We start from the raw sequence: 22,054 nt of genomic DNA on the forward strand, positions 1-22,054 counted from the left end.
TGTGAAGCCCGGATCGCCCTCACTGCCCTTCTTTGCATGTGACGTCAGACGCTGCCGGACGCTGCTCAAGCTACTCAAAGTTCTTTCACCGAGTCGACCCGGAAGTCGTCAGAGAAAGCCTCCAGACCCCTCCCAGACGGTCAGACTACACCAGAACAGAGCAGACTTCCAGCCTCCGGAGCACAATGCCACGCCACACACGTTAATGAGTACCTAGATGGGACTCACTATTATAATTTTTGTCATTAAATTGTATACCACACTCAAGAGGCGCTTTACTCTCTTCTATACTCTGCATTAATGGGGGCACACTGGTCACTCTGCATTGAAGGGGGCACACTGGTCACTCTGCATTAATGGGGGCACACTGGTCACTCTGCATTGAAGGGGGCACACTGGTCACTCTGCATTGAAGGGGGCACGCTGGTCACTCTGCATTGAAGGGGGCACGCTGGTCACTCTGCATTGAAGGGGGCACGCTGGTCACTCTGCATTGAAGGGGGCATGCTCGCCACTCTGCATTTAAGGGGGCACGCTGGTCACTCTGCATTTAAGGGGGCACGCTGGTCACTCTGCATTGAAGGGGGCACGCTAGGCACTCTGCATTGAAGGGGGCACGCTGGTCACTCTGCATTGATGGGGGCACGCTGGTCACTCTGCATTGATGGGGGCACACTTTAATACCGCTTAAAATGTTTGTTTACATTTATTAATAAATGTGTGTGTGTATATGTGTGTGTGTATATATATATATATATATATATATATATATATATACATATACATACATACATATACATATACACACGCACATGTGTTTGAGCTTTGGTTTGAGGTGCACACTCTAATGCCATAGGCTGCGCACGCCTATGCTCTGCTTCTTCCAGTGAGTGCAGCACTGATTCATCTTCAGACAGAAACAGTGACAGGAGAGGATGGTCCTCCCCTTACCACAGCACGCAGCCGGACTCATCACCCTCTGGTGGCCACGCCTACTCACTCAGGACTGACCAATCTGCAAACAGCCAGGCAGCATCTGACCTTCTGGAAGTGGAGAAGGTAGGAGGAGGGATCTCCCTGATCGTTCGTGACAGAGCAAAATTATCGGGATTCTGTCCGGGACAAGGGATTTTCCCGGGACATCAGTCAGATTTCTGGGTTTGTCCTGAGAAATCTGTGACTGTTGGCAACTATGCAACTGACAATGGCCACACACATAGTTTGCAGTAACCTCCCTGAGTCAAGTTTATGGAAACAGGCTATAAAACTCAGACATCTGCTTTGGTGTGGCTCATGATTCTGGGCCTGTATGGAAAGCATACAATTTCCTTACCAGCAGATGCAGCCATCTTAAAAGTAAAGGTACATATGAGAGGTAGTGGCGTAGCAGCCATAGACAACAATCTAGCTGATCTTGCAGCAAAAGAAGCAGCCCTTATGAAAGTAGCAGTAGAGGAAGTCTCCACTATAGGGTTCACCCAGATGTTAGGGACTGATTCCCGTCAGGAAGAGCAGTGGAATATAGAGACACTAATTCAGTTGCAGGACCAAGCACTTAAGGAAGAGAAGGATAGTTGATTAAAGGTAAAGCCACCCAAAATGGGCAGGGCCAGTGGTGTGTTGAACAGGGATGGTGGCTCCTTAGTAGCTTATATCCAGTAATTGCACAACTAGCACACAGTACTAGCCACTTCTCTAAAGAGGCAATCAAGGGGCCTAATATTATTGTATTGCACCCAGATTTAGCACACTTACAGACAGGTTTTGTGCTTCGTGTTCCACTTTTGTACTGTACAATGCGTGGAGGTTTGTCCAAATTCCCCAACAGTATTTTTCCAAATCAGATTATCCTTTTTCAGCTGATCCAGATAGGCTCCATTCAAATATCAATTATAAGTACTTATAAAAAAAATATTAGTCTCTGTTGATATGTTTTGAGGATGGCCAAAAGCCTAGCCAGTAGCCAAAGCCAATACAAAAACTACTGCAAAAAAGTTTGTAGGTACAGGATACCAGAATTAATAGAATGTGACAGAGGTACTCTTTGCACAGGAAAGATATTGGCAGAGATAAGGGAAGCTCTCAATTTATAGCAAGTTTTCTATATTCCCCATCACCCTCAAAAGCAGTGGAAAGATTGACAGACTCAATGGAGTCCTGAAGAATAGCTATGTCAATATAATGGCAGATACTGGAAAAGGGTGTACTCGTGGTCCTATCCTCAGGAAGAACAGCTCTAAAAGGCCACATGATCTGTCACCCTATGAGATTTTTATTTGGGGGACAGTCCAAGATATGGTTATACTTTCATTAGTTGCAAGCTTTACATTCAGATTTGACTGGATATGTTCAAAATCTACAAAAAGCGCTAAATGGAGAAGAGTGGGACAGCAAACAAACAAATATACATACTCGCCTACATGGGTGCAGCATCAGTCTTACACTGCAGCTGTCCCTCGCTGGCTCTAGAGACCGAGAAATGAGCGATCAGTCACCAACTCTCTGCCCTGCCCCGCCCCTCACTGGAGTGCTGGACTGTGGATGGGGCAGCAGTGGCTGGCTCAGGCTATCAGCGGCATGCCAAGAGGCTAAGTGAGCTTAAGTTAGGCATCTGGATGTATCCCGATCTTTAAGTTGGGATCCCTGCAGAGCCTGGACCGGCATTGTGATGTTGGCTGAGAGCAGGCTTTAGCCTTATTTGGGTCACAGGAGTGCAAAAATAAGTGCTCTTGTGGCCCAGATGAGGAGTGACCCTGTGGTGGGCGGTGAGGTGCTGGGTGATCCCACTAGTAAAAAGCTCACTCACCAGAAATACCCACCCCACACAGGGGTATAGAGCGGGTATGTAAGTGTATCCTACGGCTGGAGAGATCCTGATGTCCTCGCCTACTCCTGAATGGGGACGTCCTGGAAGTGGTCTGGAGGGTCCTAAAATGGAAGGTTCCCCAGGGAGAGTGGTCGGGATCTAATGGGCTCCTGTCAGTGGGAAGTGGGGGTCCAAATATCCACGGGGTGTCACTCGCAGTAATGTACCAGGGGGAAATAACTAAGGTACATAGTGTGATACCGTATGAACAGTTTAATGTTTAAAACGTCTGAGAGGTACTCACATTTACAGAGGAAGGCATACAGTCATATAGGTGGAGCGCGAATGCGGTCCAAGCCTCGATCTCAACTAACCGGAAGTGATGCGACACGCTGTACGCGTTTCGTAGTAGATATGTCCTCAGCAGCGTCGGGTCACTTCCGATGTCATCCCTTATATACATGCGGTAACTAAGCAACGAATTGTCAACAGGTCTGGTACGTAATCCGGAGGCGGGGCTGTACACTGCGGACTACGGAAAAATTGAGGTATTTTGTACTATAGATGTAAGACAAAAGGAGATATACAAATATGACCGAACAGAATAGGTACGGCACTTACAATAAATAAATGCTCCGTATTTGTCCCATAAGTCTCAAATAGATATATATGTTGGACCTGGACTGCAAAATATATATATTTTGGATACATTCAGAGCCTAAGCGCATTGCATGTATATAGTCAGGGAGAAAACATAAAAAATATATCATAAATGTGGGTAAACCACCCCAAATCCTTAAATAACATATTATACATTGTGCATGAAGTTTATTATAGATGAAATAAAGATAAAACTAAAATTTAAAATATTTGGTGATGAAGGAGATGGAATTAATAGAAAGAGGGTGAAGGAGGACATCTAATGGTGTATAATAAGAATTATGAAAATGTTAAAAAGACGATAAAGTAATATTGACAAGATAAATAAAATGTATTAAAATCATTAGATTCTATTGGACAAGGTATCATAAAATATAAAAAATATAATTTGATATGTAAGAATGAATATATAAAAAGGATGAATATATAAAAATGTAAAAAAGACATATATAAACAGGAGATGTCAATAAATATCACATATATGAAAAAAGTATGTGCACATGGGTGCGCATGTATACACATGTATATATATGTGCTCTCTGAAACTGCACATTCAATACATATAATTTAAAAAATATATAAACTAAATATAATTTTAGTTTTATCTTTATTTCATCTATAATAAACTTCATGCACAATGTATAATATGTTATTTAAGGATTTGGGGTGGTTTACCCACATTTATGATATATTTTTTATGTTTTCTCCCTGACTATATACTGTACATGCAATGCGCTTAGGCTCTGAATGTATCCAAAATAAATGGATTTTTGTAAAATCTTACCGTAAAATCCTTTTCTCTTAGCTCATTGACAGACGTAGTCCTCGGTGATACAGCACCTTCGGGTTATGTTGCCTCCACAGGAGCAGGACTAGACAGGAAATTAAAAAGCTCTGGCCACACCCTAGGGGCAGTCCCAGAGGGTATATCCTCTCTCTCTCTGCCTCAGCAAATCAGTTATGTGAAAAAGCAGTCTTGAGATTTTAACCCAACCCAACTCAAAAAACAGAGGGGCGGGGACTATGTCTGTCAATGAGCTAAGAGAAAAGGATTTTACGGTAAGATTTTACAAAAATCCATTTTTCTCTAGCGCTCATTGACAGACGTAGTCCTCGGTGATACAGCACCTTCGGGACGTCCCAGAGCAGTATCACAAATGAGGGGTGGGAAAATGAAAATCAAATCCCAATCTAGAAGGCCCAACCGGTGCCAACTAGAAGTTTACAATGCTCATCCTTGATGAGACTCAACAAAAAAAGAGAAAAAATTTTTTTTTTTTTTTCAAACAGAAAAAACCCTCGAGGTAGACCACCGGTCTCCTCAAATTGCGGCCTGCAAAACCTTGCGGCCAAATGAGGCATCCGCTGATGCCGTCACATCAATTTTATAGAACTTTGTAAAGGTATGTACCGACGACCAGGTGGCCGCCTTACATACCTGGACCACTGACGCCTGATGGCGAAAGGCCCAGGAAGTACTGAGCGCTCGAGTGGAGTGCGCCCTAACAGGGAACGGAGGACTCTGACCCTTAATAGAATAAGCCTGTACCACCGTTTGTCTAATCCATTTAGCAATGGTCGCGGCAGATGCAGGCAAACCCTTTCTGGGGCCATCCGTGATCACAAAAAGTGAATCCGTCTTACGGAATGATTCCGTAGCTTTCAGGTATACCCTGATTGCCCGAACCACATCTAAGGAATGCAACGCATGTTCCCGATGATGCTTGGGCTGTGGACACAAGGAAGGTAGTACAATATCTTCATTCAGATGAAAATCTGAAACCACCTTAGGAAGAAAAGATGGCTTAGGATGAAGTACTACCTTATCCCTATGAATCACTAGGTATGGGGACTGGCATGATAATGCAGCCAGTTCTGACACCCTGCGAGCAGAAGTAATAGCCACCAAGAAGGCCACCTTCTGGGATAAAGTAAGCAAGGGAATCTCCCTGATGATTTCAAAGGGAGGTTTCTGTAGAACCGACAAAATCAAATTAAGATCCCAGGGCGGTAAGGGCGCGCGGACTGGTGGAGCCAGGTGCCGCACCCCCTGGATGAAATTCCGCACCAAGGACTTGGTAGCTAAAGGCTTCTGAAAGAAGATTGCCAATGCTGAAACTTGACCCTTGATGGTGCTCAAGGCTAGCTTCTGCTCAACCCCTTGTTGCAAAAAGGCCAATATTCGAGTCACCGAATAGGTACGTGGAGGAAATCCTAAAGATTCGCACCACGCAATATAAGTCTTCCATGTGTGATAATAGACCTTGCTGGAAGTCGCTTTCCTTGCTTTAATAAGGGTAGGAATGACTGAAGCTGACAAACCTCTGTCCTTCAGTACTTGGGTCTCAATGGCCAGGCCATTAAAACCAGCGACTGTAAAGCATGATGGTAAATGGGTCCTTGAGACCACAGACACTCCCTGAGACGAAGTTCCCACGGAACGTCTGCGACTAGCATGTCCAAGTCGGCCAGGCCGGCTTGAGGAGGCCAGCCTAGAATTTCTAGGACCACTGACGCTGATAGAATCTGAACCAGGCGTCCCTAGAGCTATCTGGCCCCGACCATCCGAGAAAGTCTGGTCGTTTTCTGTTCCCACACATTTATCAGATACCTGATTGTTATCAGGAAGGGTGAGCTTTTCTGGTTGAACCTCAGGGACCGAAGTCACCCGACTAGAGGCTACTTGGCCTATCTGGTCAACCAGATCCGATTCCTGTGAAGTATAGGGACTAATCTTAGGAAAAGGTAAAGGAAAAGATCTATTCAGGGAACGGTAACTACCGCTTCCTGTAGTACTTAAATGTTGGAAGGGAAGAATCGCACCGGTAGTAGTGGTTGATGCTTGATCTAATGTCCTGAATACCGGTGAAAACGTCCCCCCACCCTGAAACCGGGTGGGGGCGCACCTTCAGGCTGTGTACTCCTTTGCTTCGGGTTTGGCTGGGTTGGTCCTCTGCTTGTCCGACCAGCCCTTCTTGAACCCTCCTGGAGGAGTCTTGCCTTTCCCGCTTGTACCAGCCGGGCGCCCTTTATGGGCGGTAAAGAAAGGTCCTCGCTTGTTGCGAGGTCCCTTAGCTTTAGCAGCCTGTGGCAAAAAAGTGCTCTTGCCCCCAGTGGCATCCTTAATGATTTCATCTAGGTTGGCCCCAAATAGACGATTCCCCTGAAAAGGGAGATTTGTCAAGGTCTTTTTGGAACCTAGGTCAGCTGACCAGCATTTTAACCACAGCACACGTCTGAGGATGACCGATGACATAGATGCATGCCCTAATAAGGGAGTAGTGTCCAAGGCTGCGTCACAGATAAACTGTAGCCCTTGTATAATCTGTTCCATCAAATCAGATGTCTCCTGGGGAATATCTTTTCCCCTAAGGTCTTGGCATACCATTCTCGCCCATTCCGTAAGTGTCTGGGAAACTAGACCAATAACAATTACTGGTCTAAATGCTGACCCTATTAGAGAGAAGATGGTGCGGGACTGCTTCCATCTTTCGATCCACCGGATCCTTAAAGGACGAAGTGTCCTCTACTGGGATAACCGTGGCCTTGTTCAGCCTGGAAATAGGTGGATCCACCACTGGTGGTACCGTCCATTTCTTAATGATGGATTCCTCAAACGGATCGCGGTTAGCAATACGCTTGGAAATAGTAAAGGTACGTTTAGAATGCTCCCATTCTCCTTTAATCTGATTACCGAAACACTTGGGTACAGGAAAAACCTTCACCGTTTTGATGGGCTTATTAGTACCAAAAGGAATCTCTGTTTCAGTTGCCTCTGCCGGTAAAGCCTCAAGTTTTAAGGTTTCCTGCACTGCCACAACTAGTGCGTCCACCAATGCTTCTTCCTGAATTATAGCGGGAGAAGAAACGTCCTCCTCACTGTCTGAGGGGGCTTTACCTGAGACAACAGCCCTTGCAGAGGAACCTGCAACTGCAGTGACCATCTCTGAATCTGAGTCAGAGGTGTCAGATAGTATAGGGGTAGGCGGGGGTCGCTTCCTTGACCCCCGTCCCTGACAGGCCGCCTCCACCCGAGCCACCATAGACTCCAAGATTGCTGTAAATGACTCTACGTGGCCCCCTCGAGGGAAACAGGTGGGGGAATATGTGTGGCAGGGTCCATGATAATTCCAGTCACTTCCTGGATAATATAATTCAAAAATAAAAAAACTTTTTTTTTTTTTTTTCAGACCCCCAGCGCCACAAAAAGCCCCTTAGTGTTACCTGCTAGGGATCCCTATCGATCGAGAGAGAGAGAGAGATAGACCCCCAGGCTCACCACTTGATGCTCAGAGTCTAACTGCAACAGGTTACAGCGCTGTCTTGACAAACAGGAAGTCTTTTGGCTGGCTGCCCAGGAAGAAAGGAGGCGGCTCCGCCCCTCTGCACGCCTTCCGGCGCCTCCCCTAGCTCCACGAGGTGTTTGGATCACCTCAAACATGGCCGCCCCCATGCTGGAGACACGAGGCTACGCCAAAATGGCGGCTCGTGCGATCCAGCAAAAAAAAAATGGCGGCGGCCTGTACTGAATAGCGGTGTGCTGCAGGGCACACAACACTCTCTCTGCATGGGGATTTGGCGTGGTTGGCGGTACCAGCCCTGGCGGACCGCATGGCCATTCGGGAGGCCTGCTAATAGCTGGAGATCTGATTAGGAAGGCAGTCTACATGTCCGTGGCTTCTGACTGGTAGGTAGCTTATTCTTATCACCGTAAGATTCCCAGAATGCCACTGATTACAATCTTTTTAACATGTATACAATTAGATTGTTAGCTCCCAAACCAAGCCTCCTGGCTTTTTGCACATAAAATCACACTCAAAGTAGGAGGATCTGTGTCATGTTATAGGATAGAGAGGGACTCTATCTTACCATACAGAGAGGGGCCCGCGTTCACCACAAGACCCGTCAGGGGAAAAGGGGGAACATACTACTCACCATACCGGAACCAGGCGGGCACCAACTCCTGACAGTACCCCTCTCCACCGGGGCGGGAGGGCTGTCGACCGATATGGACGCCGTGACTCATGGTCTTTGGCGTTTCAGCGAGACGTTTAACTCGCGGGGTCAGTCCTTTAATGGGACTTTGTCGCGGCCGACCCAGCGCGGAGCTATGGCCTGCACGCGCTCGTAGGCTGAACTGGGGTGACCACCGGATCTCAACATCCAGCCCGTCGCCCAGTTCAGCTTTCTTGCTTGAAGATCTCACAGGAACACCGGAGAAAAAAAGCTGTCTAAAAAATCTTTTAAGAAAAAAATCTTGCTAGGACCTAAGATCCCAGCAAGGTATCTAGGTCCTTACTCCTAACTAGACAGAAAATAACTGATTTGCTGAGGCAGAGAGAGAGAGGATATACCCTCTGGGACTGCCCCTAGGGTGTGGCCAGAGCTTTTTAATTTCCTGTCTAGTCCTGCTCCTGTGGAGGCAACATAACCCGAAGGTGCTGTATCACCGAGGACTACGTCTGTCAATGAGCGCTAGAGAAATATATATTTTGCAGTCCAGGTCCAACATATATATCTATTTGAGACTTACGGGACAAATACGGAGTATTTATTTATTGTAAGTGCCGTACCTGTTCTGTTCGGTCATATTTGTATATCTCCTTTTGTCTTACATCTATAGTACAAAATACCTCAATTTTTCCGTAGTCCGCGGTGTACAGCCCTGCCTCCGGATTACGTACCAGACCTGTTAACAATTCGTTGCTTAGTTAACGCATGTATATAAGGGATGACATCGGAAGTGACCCGACGCTGCTGAGGACGTATCTACTACGAAACGCGTACAGCGTGTCGCATCACTTCCGGTTAGTTGAGATCGAGGCTTGGACCGCATTCGCGCTCCACCTATATGACTGTATGCCTTCCTCTGTAAATGTGAGTACCTCTCAGACGTTTTAAACATTAAACTGTTCATACGGCATCACACTATGTGCCTTAGTTATTACCCCCTGGTACATTACTGCGAGTGACACCCCGTGGATATTTGGACGCCCACTTCCCACTGACAGGAGCCCATTAGATCCCGACCACTCTCCCTGGGGAACCTTCCATTTTAGGACCCTCCAGACCACTTCCAGGACGTCCCCATTCAGGAGTAGGCGAGGACATCAGGATCTCTCCAGCCGTAGGATACACTTACATACCCGCTCTATACCCCTGTGTGGGGTGGGTATTTCTGGTGAGTGAGCTTTTTACTAGTGGGATCACCCAGCACCTCACCGCCCACCACGGGGTCACTCCTTATAGTCTATCATAAGAGTATTGTCACCTGCTATCAACATTTGAACTTTGCTCATTATACTTGGTCACTATACTTGTTACATAGATACCAAGCACTTATATTGGACTTTTTCGTTGTTGTTTCTTATTGGTTGCTATATATTTTGCCTGCACCTATTTTCACTTTACCTCCATACCACAGTGTGTGGTAGAGTTGGGGCACTTTGTTATGCACAGAGCACTTTAATTTATTACCAATTTTTATATGCATGATTAAGACTTTATACAGCTTATGTTTTGATCAATATCCGTTATAGCCTTTTTTTCCTTTAGACTTGGTGTTCATTTAGACCTCTTATATCACGATTTACCACACTTTTTATATTTTTTATATTTACACCTACATGCACACATCACTCTATATGTCAAAATTTGTACATCAAATATTTAACATTGCCATCACATTTATATATTACTAAGCTACACCTTTAGGGCTTTGTTTCCCCCCAGCACCCTTTAACACCTATATTATTAGGCAGCGCCATCACCCTATCTTTTCATTACCATTCATATATAGTCTCCGGACTATAATCTAGGGAGGCTGCAGCCTAACTATATTTTATATACACTTTTTACACTTTATATATATACTTTTATATTTTTGCACACATCCTCCTTTTCATCCAAATAGAACATAAGCGCAGAGTTTTATACTTTTTAATCCCGATATTATGCTTACTTCCAAATCCTGCTGACCAATGCCTCTTCTAGCTAGATGGAAAAAAATGCCTGGATGCACGCCTTTCGCCAGGTGTCTTTCATTTACACTCAGAAGGTAAGCTTTTACAACATGTCCTTTACTAAGGTTTCTTTTACTTGTCCAATTTCAAACTGATCTATCCATTGCACCGATGGGCACACGTTTGCCAGTCCATAAAATATACTTGAACCAAAAGAAAATACAAATGCTTGGGTGTAGAAGTTAGGGCATAGAAGAAACTATGGGGGTATATGCACAGACTGCACCAAATAGCGATGCAGATTATAACAATAGTCAAACCAACTAATTTTTGCAATTTGTATCAAGACAAGTAGTGAAATATACCGTATCTCAATGTGATTTCATCAAGGCATCAAAAAGTTCCAGTACCTTTCAAGGCTACCTCATGGCCCATTCATTAAAACATGCATTCACGTTTTTATGTAAGGTGCGGTGCTTTAAATATGAAAATTCAAATATGGAAATGTTACAAAGGTTAGTAGGTCATGGTAATTAGATCTTGGTTCCCTTTTTTCTATTTTCTACCCTTTTTTACTTCCATATTATTTGTCGTCATCTCCATAGTATTCAGCGTAGCCACTCCCACCAGAAATGCTCAAATGTCTCTACTTCACAACATAGCCATGCTCCTTTAGAAATAATTCACACGTTACGCTGTATTTTCTACATGCTAATGCTTTATTTGATCTTATTAGTGTGGTTTTGAATTGTTGACATCTAGGTGTTTGTTACTTTTATGTAAATTTACGGCTAGTTTTTTTCCACTTTTAAGATTTGTAACTGTTTTCTGTATTGGTATATTTGTCTTCAAGATACAATACCTTTGATTAAATAAAATGCTATAAAATTTAAATCAATACTTTGAAATAAATGCATTATTATTAATTTTCTGAAAAAGGGTTGTGTGTTAGCCCCAAAAATCACTGAGGTTAATTTACTAAATCTGAAGTGTGCAAAATCTGGTGCAGCCCTGCATAGAAACCAATCAGCTTCCAGGTTGTTTTGTCAAAGTGAAGTACTGCCCCATAGGGACTACTGGATACTGACTCTGCGGGCTCCCCTGGTTACTAGCACACGGTTATGATTAGATAAAGCTCCTGGATCCCTCCTTGCTCCTGTTGGCTCTTCCCAGAAATAAACAGTCTAGGGGTGTTGGTTTTTCGTTGTTTATTGGATAGGAGATAGGAATAGTAGGATACTCTGTTTGAACTATTCACATAGATGAGGACTTCTATCTTCAAAACTTGTTTAGTGATCAGAAACAGCCAGGCTGTTAATCCACACTGTATGGATGGTGTTAAGTGTCTTACTCTCTAATAAGCCGACTTAATTAACCTTATACTATCTTCAGGACACTCTCACTAGCATCACCTTTCTGCTGACACCCGTCCACCAACTATCCTAGGAGCAAGGATGGCCCCCCTCAGGTCAGGCCCCTTGACACGAGTTCCTGAACGCACGATACTGCAGAAGCTGGACCTCCAGTGTCTCCCCTCTCAGTCAGCTTCCCTGTACCTCTGGGTTCAGCTCCTCTCAACCGCTCCTCTGGCCTTTATGACGACCTCCTGCAAATGCATGGCACCTCTACAGAGGAGAAGGCAGCCGCCTCCTCCTTTCGGGACTCTGCTCTCCAACAAAAGACCCCAAGCACATGTGCTCCTGGCTTTTATACAGTACCCCAACATGCACCAAGGCGACCTCCCTTCTGCCAACCATTAGGACTGTATAAAAAGCCTATGCACCCATTCGTAAGGTTTCCTCTGACTGTCCAACATGCCTCCCTATTGGAGCAGTGTGAAACACTCTCTAGACTGAATGAATCGCATACTGAGCACAATGAGCAGACCTCACTAACAGATTCTGCTCTCTGGTGGGCAGAGAACAATATAGATTTACCTACAGCCCCTCTGGCAAGCAGACAGAGCTCAAAACTATGCTCCTCACTAGCGCCTACCTAGGAGTGTGCTACAAAAGCTTAATTGAACAATCTGTTAGAAGCTGATTGGTTTCTATGCACAGCTGCACCAGATTTAGTAAATCAACCCAACTGTGTCTCACTTTGATACATCCAGAAAATATCTTCATACAAACTGCCAAAATTCATTTTAGCTGGTTTGACCACTGCCATAATCAGCCCAATAAATGTGCTTATTCCACCAAACCATCTTCTACACCGACTACAATATACTGTATGTAGATACTCGGTTTGTCCTTTCTGTAATGGCTAATACACATCACTTATAATATTAATGATAGGATTATACTGGGCAACAACCTGGAATTTTCCTAGATAATTTGCCGATACAGGAGAAGTCTCTGGAAGCCTTGCATTTTACTTTATTTGTGCATTCTATTGTGACTTATGCAGGCGAGTCTGTATTTGTCATCACTACTATACACCTAGAATTTAAACTACTACACTAAAAAATGCCTTCTCTCTTTTTTGTTCTCTTTTTGATTCATAAATTGTAAACACACAAAATAGGCTTTTATTATTTTGGGGACCTTTTTGGCAAAACAAAATGTTCACAAGGTCTAGGGTTATTAGCAGAACAAAAAAAATAAAAATCCCAAATCCGGATTAAATATTTGCCTTTGAAGTTAGGTAGCCACATGATCCATATGACTGACACATGATTGCAGATCACAGTCTTTTCTAAAGGTCTGTTAAAAATTGTGCCACCCTTTTTCCTGGCTCAGTTTACATGGAATAAAACAGGTCTGTTTTAAAACAGAGACATATAATGCCTGTAATACTAATTTTGCAGAGACCATTTCTCTGTGGGTTGCTCTATTTGTATTAACCACTTGCCGACCGCTGCAAGTACATGTACTGCGGCGGTCAGCCCCGTGCAGGCAAAGTGACGTATGGGTGTGTCACTCAACTGTGAGCCAATAGGGGGCGAGCGCGCAGCCGGAGGCGCGCTCCCGCCCCCGCTCGTTCACGGACACCTCCGCATGAGCGACCGGCGGACCCGATGTCCGCCGGTCACTCGCGATCGTCAGTTACAGAGGGAGAAAGGCAGACGGCTAATGTAAACAAAGCCTATCATTCTTCCTTGTGCAACAGCAGAGATCATACGGTCCTGCTATGTAGGATCGTAGATCTCTGCTGTTACATGAAAAGCCACATCCCTGCACAGTAAGAAGCACGCCCCTAGGGACACACTTAGCCACTGCATCTCTAATAAAGTTAACCCCTTCCCTGCCAGTGTCATTTTTACAGTAACAGTGCATATGTATAGCACTGATTATTGTAGTAATGTCACTGGTACCCCCAAAAGTGTAAAAAATGTCAGTCAAGGGTTTGATCTGTCCGCCGCAATGTCGCAGTCCCGCAAAAAAAAAAAAAAAAAAAAAAATCGCAGATCGCTGCCATTACTCGTAAAAAAAAAAACAACAAAAATTACAAAAATCTTTCCCTTAGTTAATAAATGCAATAACTTTTGTGCAAACCAATCAAAATATGCTTATTGCGATTTTTTTTTACCAAACATATGTAGCAGAAATCAAATTGGCCAAAAATGTTAAAAAATTTTGATTTTTACATTTTTTTGGGGAATTTCATATAAAAAAAATGTGAAAAACATTGTTATTTTTGCAAAATTGTCGCTCTTTTTTTGTTTATAGCGCATGATCAAAAAAATCGCACAGGTGATCAAATACCACCAAAAGAAAGCTCTGTTTGTGGGAAAAAAAGGACGTCAAATTCGTTTAGGTACAGCTTCGCACGACCACGCAATTGTCCGTTAAAGTCACGCAGTGCCGAATTTCAAAATAGGGCCTGGTCAGGAAAGGGGTAAAATCTTCCGGGGCTTAAGTGGTTAAAGCTGAAGTTGAGGCAAACTGTTGAATACATGGTTGAAATAAATGTATGGGAATTGTTTCACCTAACAATTTTTTTTTTATAAGTTTGTGTAATTCTGTTATACTAATCTGATTTACAAACCTGTTTCAGACAGCACAGTCTGGCCTGGAACTGTCTGCACACTGCATTTCAGTTAAGCAGCATAGCCTGGTCCAGGACTTGCTCCGGCCTTGACTGGACAATGGTGGGAAATCAGCACACTTATGAGGTCAACCCTCTGTTCTGCAGATCATATAAACAAGTGCTGATTCACCCGCTGTTAGAGTTTTGTTGTATAGTGGGACTTCAAACATATTTATGTGCAAATGCTAGTTCTATGTAAAATACATAAGTATGAAATTTCTAAATTTTTGTATGTAGTTTGTTCCCTGTAAATAAGTGTCCAACTTTGTTTTCAGTGTGCAAAGTGCTTTCCAATTATTATTGCTTGGAATGCCAAAATGGCTCTCATAGGCACTTCTCATGCTGCTTTTTTGTGCTTTTTTTCCTATGAGCATTAGCATTTGGGAGATTATCAGAGAGTACTGTGCGTATGTAGGCCAGTGTGTTGACATTTCGCCCAACTACGACTTCCCATTCAGGGCTGACAGCAATGCTTACCAATTCAATGCTGCAGGGTCAGCCAACGGATGAAACAGTCTGTCTATGGCAGGATCATCAGACATCTTCTACTATTAACAGCAGTCTGACATAGAAATAAAAGGGGGCAATGTGCTTTTGGAAACAAGTTCTGATATATTCAGAGTTTTTGTTTTTCTACAAACACTTTATTTTTTTTTTAACTGATCTGTAACTTGAACAAATATTGCTTTTCTATGTCTGTGTGAAGTTCATGTTTAATCTATGTATCTGTTGTAAAATCTTCTCCTTGCTAGACTAGACAATTTGTGCTGCTTCTCTCTTCTCACTCACAAGACTGCAGTGTGAATAATGTATTTTATATAGTTTGATTTACAACACATGGGTTCCACTGGTGTTTGGAATCCCTGGTTTAAACTGGCTATAAACTAGTAGAATTTTGTAAAAGATTCTTGCTTTAACCAGTTCCCACCCAGGCCAATTCTGACATTTCTCTCCTACAGGTAAAAATGAGTATTTTTTGCTAGAAAATTACTAAAAATCTATTAGCGATGCTTAGAAAGCTTTTACAGGTTACCAGTTTAGAGTTACATAGGAGGTCTGGAGCTAAAATGAATTTCTCTCGCTCTAACATTTGCGGCGATCCCCCACATGTGTGGTGCCATCACCGCTTACATATGCGCGCGGGACTTACGTATGTGTTTGCATTTCACGTAAGCAAGGGGTGATGGGGATGCTTAAACATTTTTTTCATTCAAAACGTTTTTTTTTTTTACCGTCCTATTTTTTTTTTTCATCTACTTAATAGCTTTTACAAGGGATGAACAACTTCCCTTGTGAAATGAGCTGTCACAGGTCCTATTTATGGAGAGATCTGGGGTCTATTAGAACCCAGATCTCTCCTCTGGGCTCCAATGCAGCCGATTAGACACAGATGGGACTCTCATCGCATATAGTTTCTGGGGTCACAGAGAGGGAGGAACAACCTCAGTTTCTCTCTCTCTGTGTAGTACCAACAGGCACAGTGATCGAGTGGCTTTTCAGCCACTCAAATCACTTCTGGTAAAGAGGGAATCACCGGCTGAAAATGTTCATACCGGGATGATGCCTGCCGGTATCATTCCGGTATAACCACTTCAACCCAAGGATGTCATGTGACATTATATGGGCCGGAAGTGGTTAAGAGAGTCTGATTTCCTAATTGTAAATGGGGTCAAATCAGTGTTTGATTTTGACAACAGTGCAGGATGGATAATTTTACTCAAAAATTTCCGAAGCTCCTTTTACAGTGGTGCACTTTTGCTGCTCTTTTTCAAGGCCTCAAAAGTACATGAAATTATTCCCCATTAAATCATTTGACTCTTCACACTCTAGGTGCACTGTATTTTTAAAGTTCCTCCCTCCATGCTGCATCTTTAAAAAGTCTCTCTCCATGCTGCACCTTCCAGTCAATGGGAACTCATCAAAAGCGCATCAGTGTAAAAGGACCCTAACAGTGGATGTAGTTTTCTTTATTCCTTACAAAATCGAATGTTGAAAGCAGACAACATTTTGATGTACTTTCGGATGACATTAGTCAAGTTATCAAAATGTACTGAGAATTGTACAAAACGTTGGAAATGGTCGTTGAAAAATCCACTAGTTTATGGTCAGCTTTACCAACAGAAATGACTAATAGCCAGAAAAGTTCTATAGTCTGTCTGTGAAGGCTTTTAATTGTCCAAGTCAAGGTTCTAGACTTCATGGCTTTGTGGTAATTAGATTTTGTTAGTACTTGGTGAGTTCACAACTTCTTACATCCAATCAAGTTCCTAGATGATGAACATCCGACACATTTGTCAACACCATGGTGACTATCCATGTAGGTAAAAAGGAGTACATATCCAATATTTGTTTGAACTGAGGAAGTCACTCAGAAATGTTGTTGAAGGTCTTCTGCATTACTAAAGCATTACTACGGCATTACTAAACAAGTCCAGTTGAATGTGACTAGCTACTAATATCAAGATTAAAAGTAAAAGCTCTAAGTCAGAAGGCTGTGATATATATATATATACACATACATACACATACATACATACACGCACAAACACTCAAAATAATAGCAGTCCAAAGTCCAACATAAGCATAACTAACATTGCAAATCGTTTACTAGTAGGTGTAGTAGAGTAATAGAAAAACCAACAGACCCAACAGTCATGACATGCATGCTGCTGGTTCTGTGTAAATAAATCCATTAATTTAAAGGGGCGTGAAAATAATAGCAGTATGGAGTTCAATTAGTGAGGTCTTTCTGTCTGTGAAAAAACAGGTGTCCAACAGGTGGCCCTTATTTAAGGACAAATGCCCATGCTGGGCATAGTGCATTTCGCGTTTTGAAAATTTTAGTAAAATGGGTCGTTCCAGACATTGTTCAGAAAAACAGCATACTTTGAGTAAAACGTTGATTGGAGGGGGAGAAAACATATCAAGGAAGTGCAGAAAGTGATAGGCTGTTCAGCTAAAATGATTTCAAATGCTTTAAAATGGAAATCAAAATCAGAAAGATGTGGAAGGAAATAGAAAACTACCATTCAAATGGATTGAAGGATAGCCAAAATGGCAAAGGTTCAGCCAATGATCAGCTTCAGGGTGATCAAAGAAGGTCTAAAGTTACCTGTGAGTACTGTAACAATTAGAAGACAACTATGTGATGCCAAGCTATCGGCAAGAAGCAGCCGCAAAGTCCCATTGTTGAAAAAAAAAAAAAAGTGCTGAAGAGGTTACAATATGCCAAAGAACACACTGACTGGCCTAAAGAGAAATGGTGCAACATTTTGTGGACTGATAAAAGCAAGATTGATGGTTTTGGGTCTAGGGGCCACAGACAGTTTGTCAGACGACCCCCTAACACTGAATTCAAGCCACAGTACACTGTGAAGATAGTGAAGCATGGTGGTGAAAGCATCATGATATGGGGATGTTTTTCATACTCTGGGCTTAGGCCTATTTATCGCGTACCATGGATCAGTCCAAATACATCAAAATACTTGAAGAGGTCATGTTGTGTTACTCTGAAGATTAAATGCCCTTGAAATAGGTGTTTTAACAAGACAACGACCCCAAACACACTAGTAAGCGAGCAGCATCTTGGTTCCAGACCAATAAGATTAACGCTATGGAGTGGCCAGACCAATCCCCAGACCTTAATCCAATAGAAAACTTGTGACATCAAAAATGCGGTTTCTAAGGTAAAACCAAGAAATGGAAGAGGAACTGTGGAATGTAGTGCAATCGTCCTGGTCTGAAATACAGGCAGGTCCATAAATATTGGGACATCGACACAATTCTAATGTTTTTGGCTCTATACACCATCACAATGGATTTGATATTTGTGGACCTGACTGTACCTGTTCACAGGTGCCAGAAATTGGTGGACTCCATGCAACACAGATGTGAATCAGTTCTGAGAAACAGTGGTTATACAACTAAATTTTAGTTCAGTAATTCACAGGAAAGCTACATTTTTCAGTTTATACAGTAATTGTTTGAGATTGTAAAGAAAAATGCAGACATTGCCTAATTTTCTTTTTTCTTCATTTTCTGTAATACATTTGAAACAGTTTTTTTCATGTTTTGATCTGGAATAGACTGTGCAGTGTTCCCAATGCATTTATGTGTATGGAAATAAAAGCTATTAAGGATTTTGAGCTTTTTAAACTTTTTTACACACACTGCTGTTCTTTTTAACACTAACTGTATATATTTTTCCATGCAAATATTTTACCTTCTAAATCTGAGCCACAGTGGGTGGAAAAAATATGGGAAAGAACTACCACTAACCTTGGTCCATCCGGCCAATTGTTGTATACTGTGCGGCAATGTCTGCCCTGGCACTGGGTGTGTCTTGAATGAAATAAGGAACCTGAAATAAAATAAACAAAACACAGTGGTCTCATTTTACAGATAATGCCAGTGACAGTATAAACTGTTATTTTTTTTTAAAAGATTCTATTTTAAGGACAGTAAGCTGAAGAAAAATAAATGTGGGGTTAATGTTCAGGTAAAAACTACTAATATTTTCAGAAATAAAATGCATATACAAGGCTTGAGATATCAGACATCTGTGTAAATTTGTTCTGTATCCAACTGCTCTATTTTACGGTCATGTTGGTCAAAAAATTTCTCCAGAGATGGAGCTTTCCATCCATTGCCTGAATCGGGGAAGTTTAATCTGGATCACGTATGATCCATTTGAATCTTCCAGCCTCTTTAAGACATTCATAGTAGGTCTAAAACAACTCAACTAAAACATCTCATCCACACATGGAGTAAGCCCCAGTGATAATCCCCTCAGAGTTTGGAGGATTGGCTTGGGAGCATTTCAAATTGTTGTCTATCACTGTATTTTGCAAAATGGGAAATGTACCTAGCTTAGACATTACTTTTACAGATCAACAAAAAGACAGGATTCTGCAGACGACCCACAGTGTAACCAAAACCCTACATAAACTCTTCCCTCATTTCTCCTCCCTTTGCTGGATATGACAAACAACCAAATCCTGCCTAGTCCTGCCCAGATATACCGAGTTTTTGGAATCAAGTCAAAACCATAATTTTTTTCAATTAATGGACAATAAGGCATTACAAACAATCTCTAGAATTACATTTACTGAGATGTGTGCAGACAAGATGTGTATTGTATTGGAAACACACTACCACTCCTTCAGCTGGCCTTTGATTTTCTAAGATTAACCACTTTACCACCGGAGGATTTTGCTGTCTTACATCTGGGCCACTTTTTGCGATTCGGCACTGTGCGACTTTAACTGACAATTGCGCGGTCGTGCGACGCTGTACACAAACAAAATTTACGTCCTTTTTTTCCCACAAACAGAGCTTTCTTTTGGTGGTATTTGATCACCTGTGCGATTTTTACTTTTTGCGCTATAAACAAAAAAAGAGCAAGAATTTTGAAAAAATAACAATATTTTTCAAATTTTTTTATATGAAATTCCCCCCCTAAAAATGTAAAAATCTAAATTTTTTATCATTTTTGGCCAATTTGTTTTCTGCTACATATTTTTGGTAAAAAAAAAAATCGCAATAAGCGTATTTTGATTGGTTTGCGCAAAATTTATTGCGTTTACTAACTAAGGGAAAGATTTCTGTCATTTTTGGTGTTTTTTTTTTTTTTTAACGAGTAATGGCGGCGATCTGCGATTTTTTTGCAGGACTGCGACATTGCGGCGGACAGATCGGACCCTTGACTGACATTTTTGACACTTTTGGGGGTACCAGTGACATTACTGCAGTAATCAGTGCTATAAATATGCACTGTTACTGTAAAAATGACACTGGCAGGGAAGGGGTTAATTTTATTGGAGAGGGAGGGGTTAATGTATGCCTGGTGCTTACTGACGTGTGTGGGGGGAGGTGACTGAGTGACACAGGGACAGATCGCAGGTTCAGCTATGCTGAACCCTGCAATCTGACCCTGCCTGTCACTTAGGAGATCCGCCCGCTTTGTTTACACAAGTGGGCGGATCTCCACACTCGATTCCCAGACGATCGGGAAAGAGCAGCGGGGATTGCCGCTGCTCCTCCCCTGGCCCGACTCCCGCTGTGACTGAACACAGCGGAAGCACGCCGCCCACAAAGGGAGGAGTCCAGCTACGTAAGTTTAGGTCGCTGGACGATAACGAGCCACATTGTTGCAGTAGCAGCAATGTGAGCAGACATAAAGTGGTTAATGGACAATAAGGCATTACAATCTCTAGAATTACATTTACTGAGATGTGTACAGACAAGATGTGTATTGTATTGGAAACACACTACCACTCCTTCAGCTGGCCTTTGATTTTCTAAGATTAATGAAATTAAATCTATTTTTATTGCCCGTTGTGACCCATACGGATAAATAAATTCCAATAAACATGGTTTTACTGGTTAGATTTTACATTCTCTGCTAAATACCACTAACTTTTGAACAGTTCGTAGTTGTCCAATTTTTAAAAAAAATCATACTTACCTAGTTGGATCTGTCCCCACCATATCAAAGGATGAGAACTGAGCATTCAAACACTGCTGATCCCTCAGTTCTCTCCACTGCTCTGAGCAGAGAGCTGTGACTGCTAGTCACTACTGTCTGCTTTGCCCTCCCCCGTGCTCACTGGAGCTCTGGGCAGTGGAGGGGGCTGGAGCAGCTGGCTCAAGCTCTCAGCGGCTCACTGAGAGGCTGAGCCAGATGCTGGTCAAGGCTCCTGGGTGGATCCCAAGCATATGGTTGTGATCTTTCCCCAGCCTGGACCGGCTCTGTGACATCAGCCAACTACAACGCCAGCCAGCCGCTTTCGGCTGGAAATGGGTCACGAGTGCAGAACACACTGCATTCCTGTGATCCACAGGAGAATAACAATCAAACGAGCTATGGCTGTACTTCTCCTTTGATCAAATTTTGAAATGACAAAGTTAATAGCACTATGTAACCCTATATACCACTATACACTAATCAGCCTTAACATTATGACCATCCATCTAATGAGTATGTCCCCCCTTGGCTGCCAAAACAGCCTTGACCCATTGAGGCATGAATGCCACTAGACACCTGAGGTTATTCTGTGGTATCTGGCACCAAGCCACCAGTAGCAGATTCTTTAAAACCTGTAAGTTGTGAGGTGGGGCCCTCCATGGATCGGACTTTGGGCACTCCACACATCCGGTGGTGTCTAGATCACACAGGCAAGTCACCAGCGATAATGTAATTTCTGGAAAGAACTGGAAATACAGCGGGCACCATATTGGAACACCGGTGGGGCTACCGCAGGTGCCATCTTTTTTTTTTTTTCTTCCTTTAGGTCTTTTTTGTTTTGGTTTTGTATTTTGTTCCATTTATGTCTTTGCGTCATTCATATTTTTTTTTGATGATTTGTTATTGCTGCATGCATTTTATCTGTTTCAGCTGGTCATCTCTCATCGGGAATCCTGAAGAAGCAAAATATCGCGAAAAGAGTTTATTCCATACGCTTGTTGCAATTGTCTGATACAACCAGCTATTTTCAAATGTTTTTATTGACATAGCGCTTCTTTTAAATTCAAATAAAAATTTTGTTTTTATATCAAATTTTTCTTGATCTTCTTCCTATTGTTAGGAACATTT

General features: G+C 42.6%; 1 protein-coding gene across 1 annotated transcript in view; it reads right to left on the reverse strand.

Annotated features, from left to right (window-relative positions):
* Positions 1 to 22,054, reverse strand: part of SGSH (N-sulfoglucosamine sulfohydrolase) — a 133,846-nt gene that overhangs the window by 18,744 nt on the left and 93,048 nt on the right. The window contains exon 6 of the mRNA XM_082272530.1: positions 18,739 to 18,820. Coding sequence (XP_082128656.1) covers positions 18,739 to 18,820 — 82 coding nt within the window. The remainder of the gene's footprint in view (positions 1 to 18,738; positions 18,821 to 22,054) is intronic.

Source organism: Pelophylax lessonae, assembly GCF_965119305.1.
Source record: "Pelophylax lessonae genome assembly, chromosome: 11".
Lineage (NCBI taxonomy): Eukaryota > Metazoa > Chordata > Amphibia > Anura > Ranidae > Pelophylax > Pelophylax lessonae.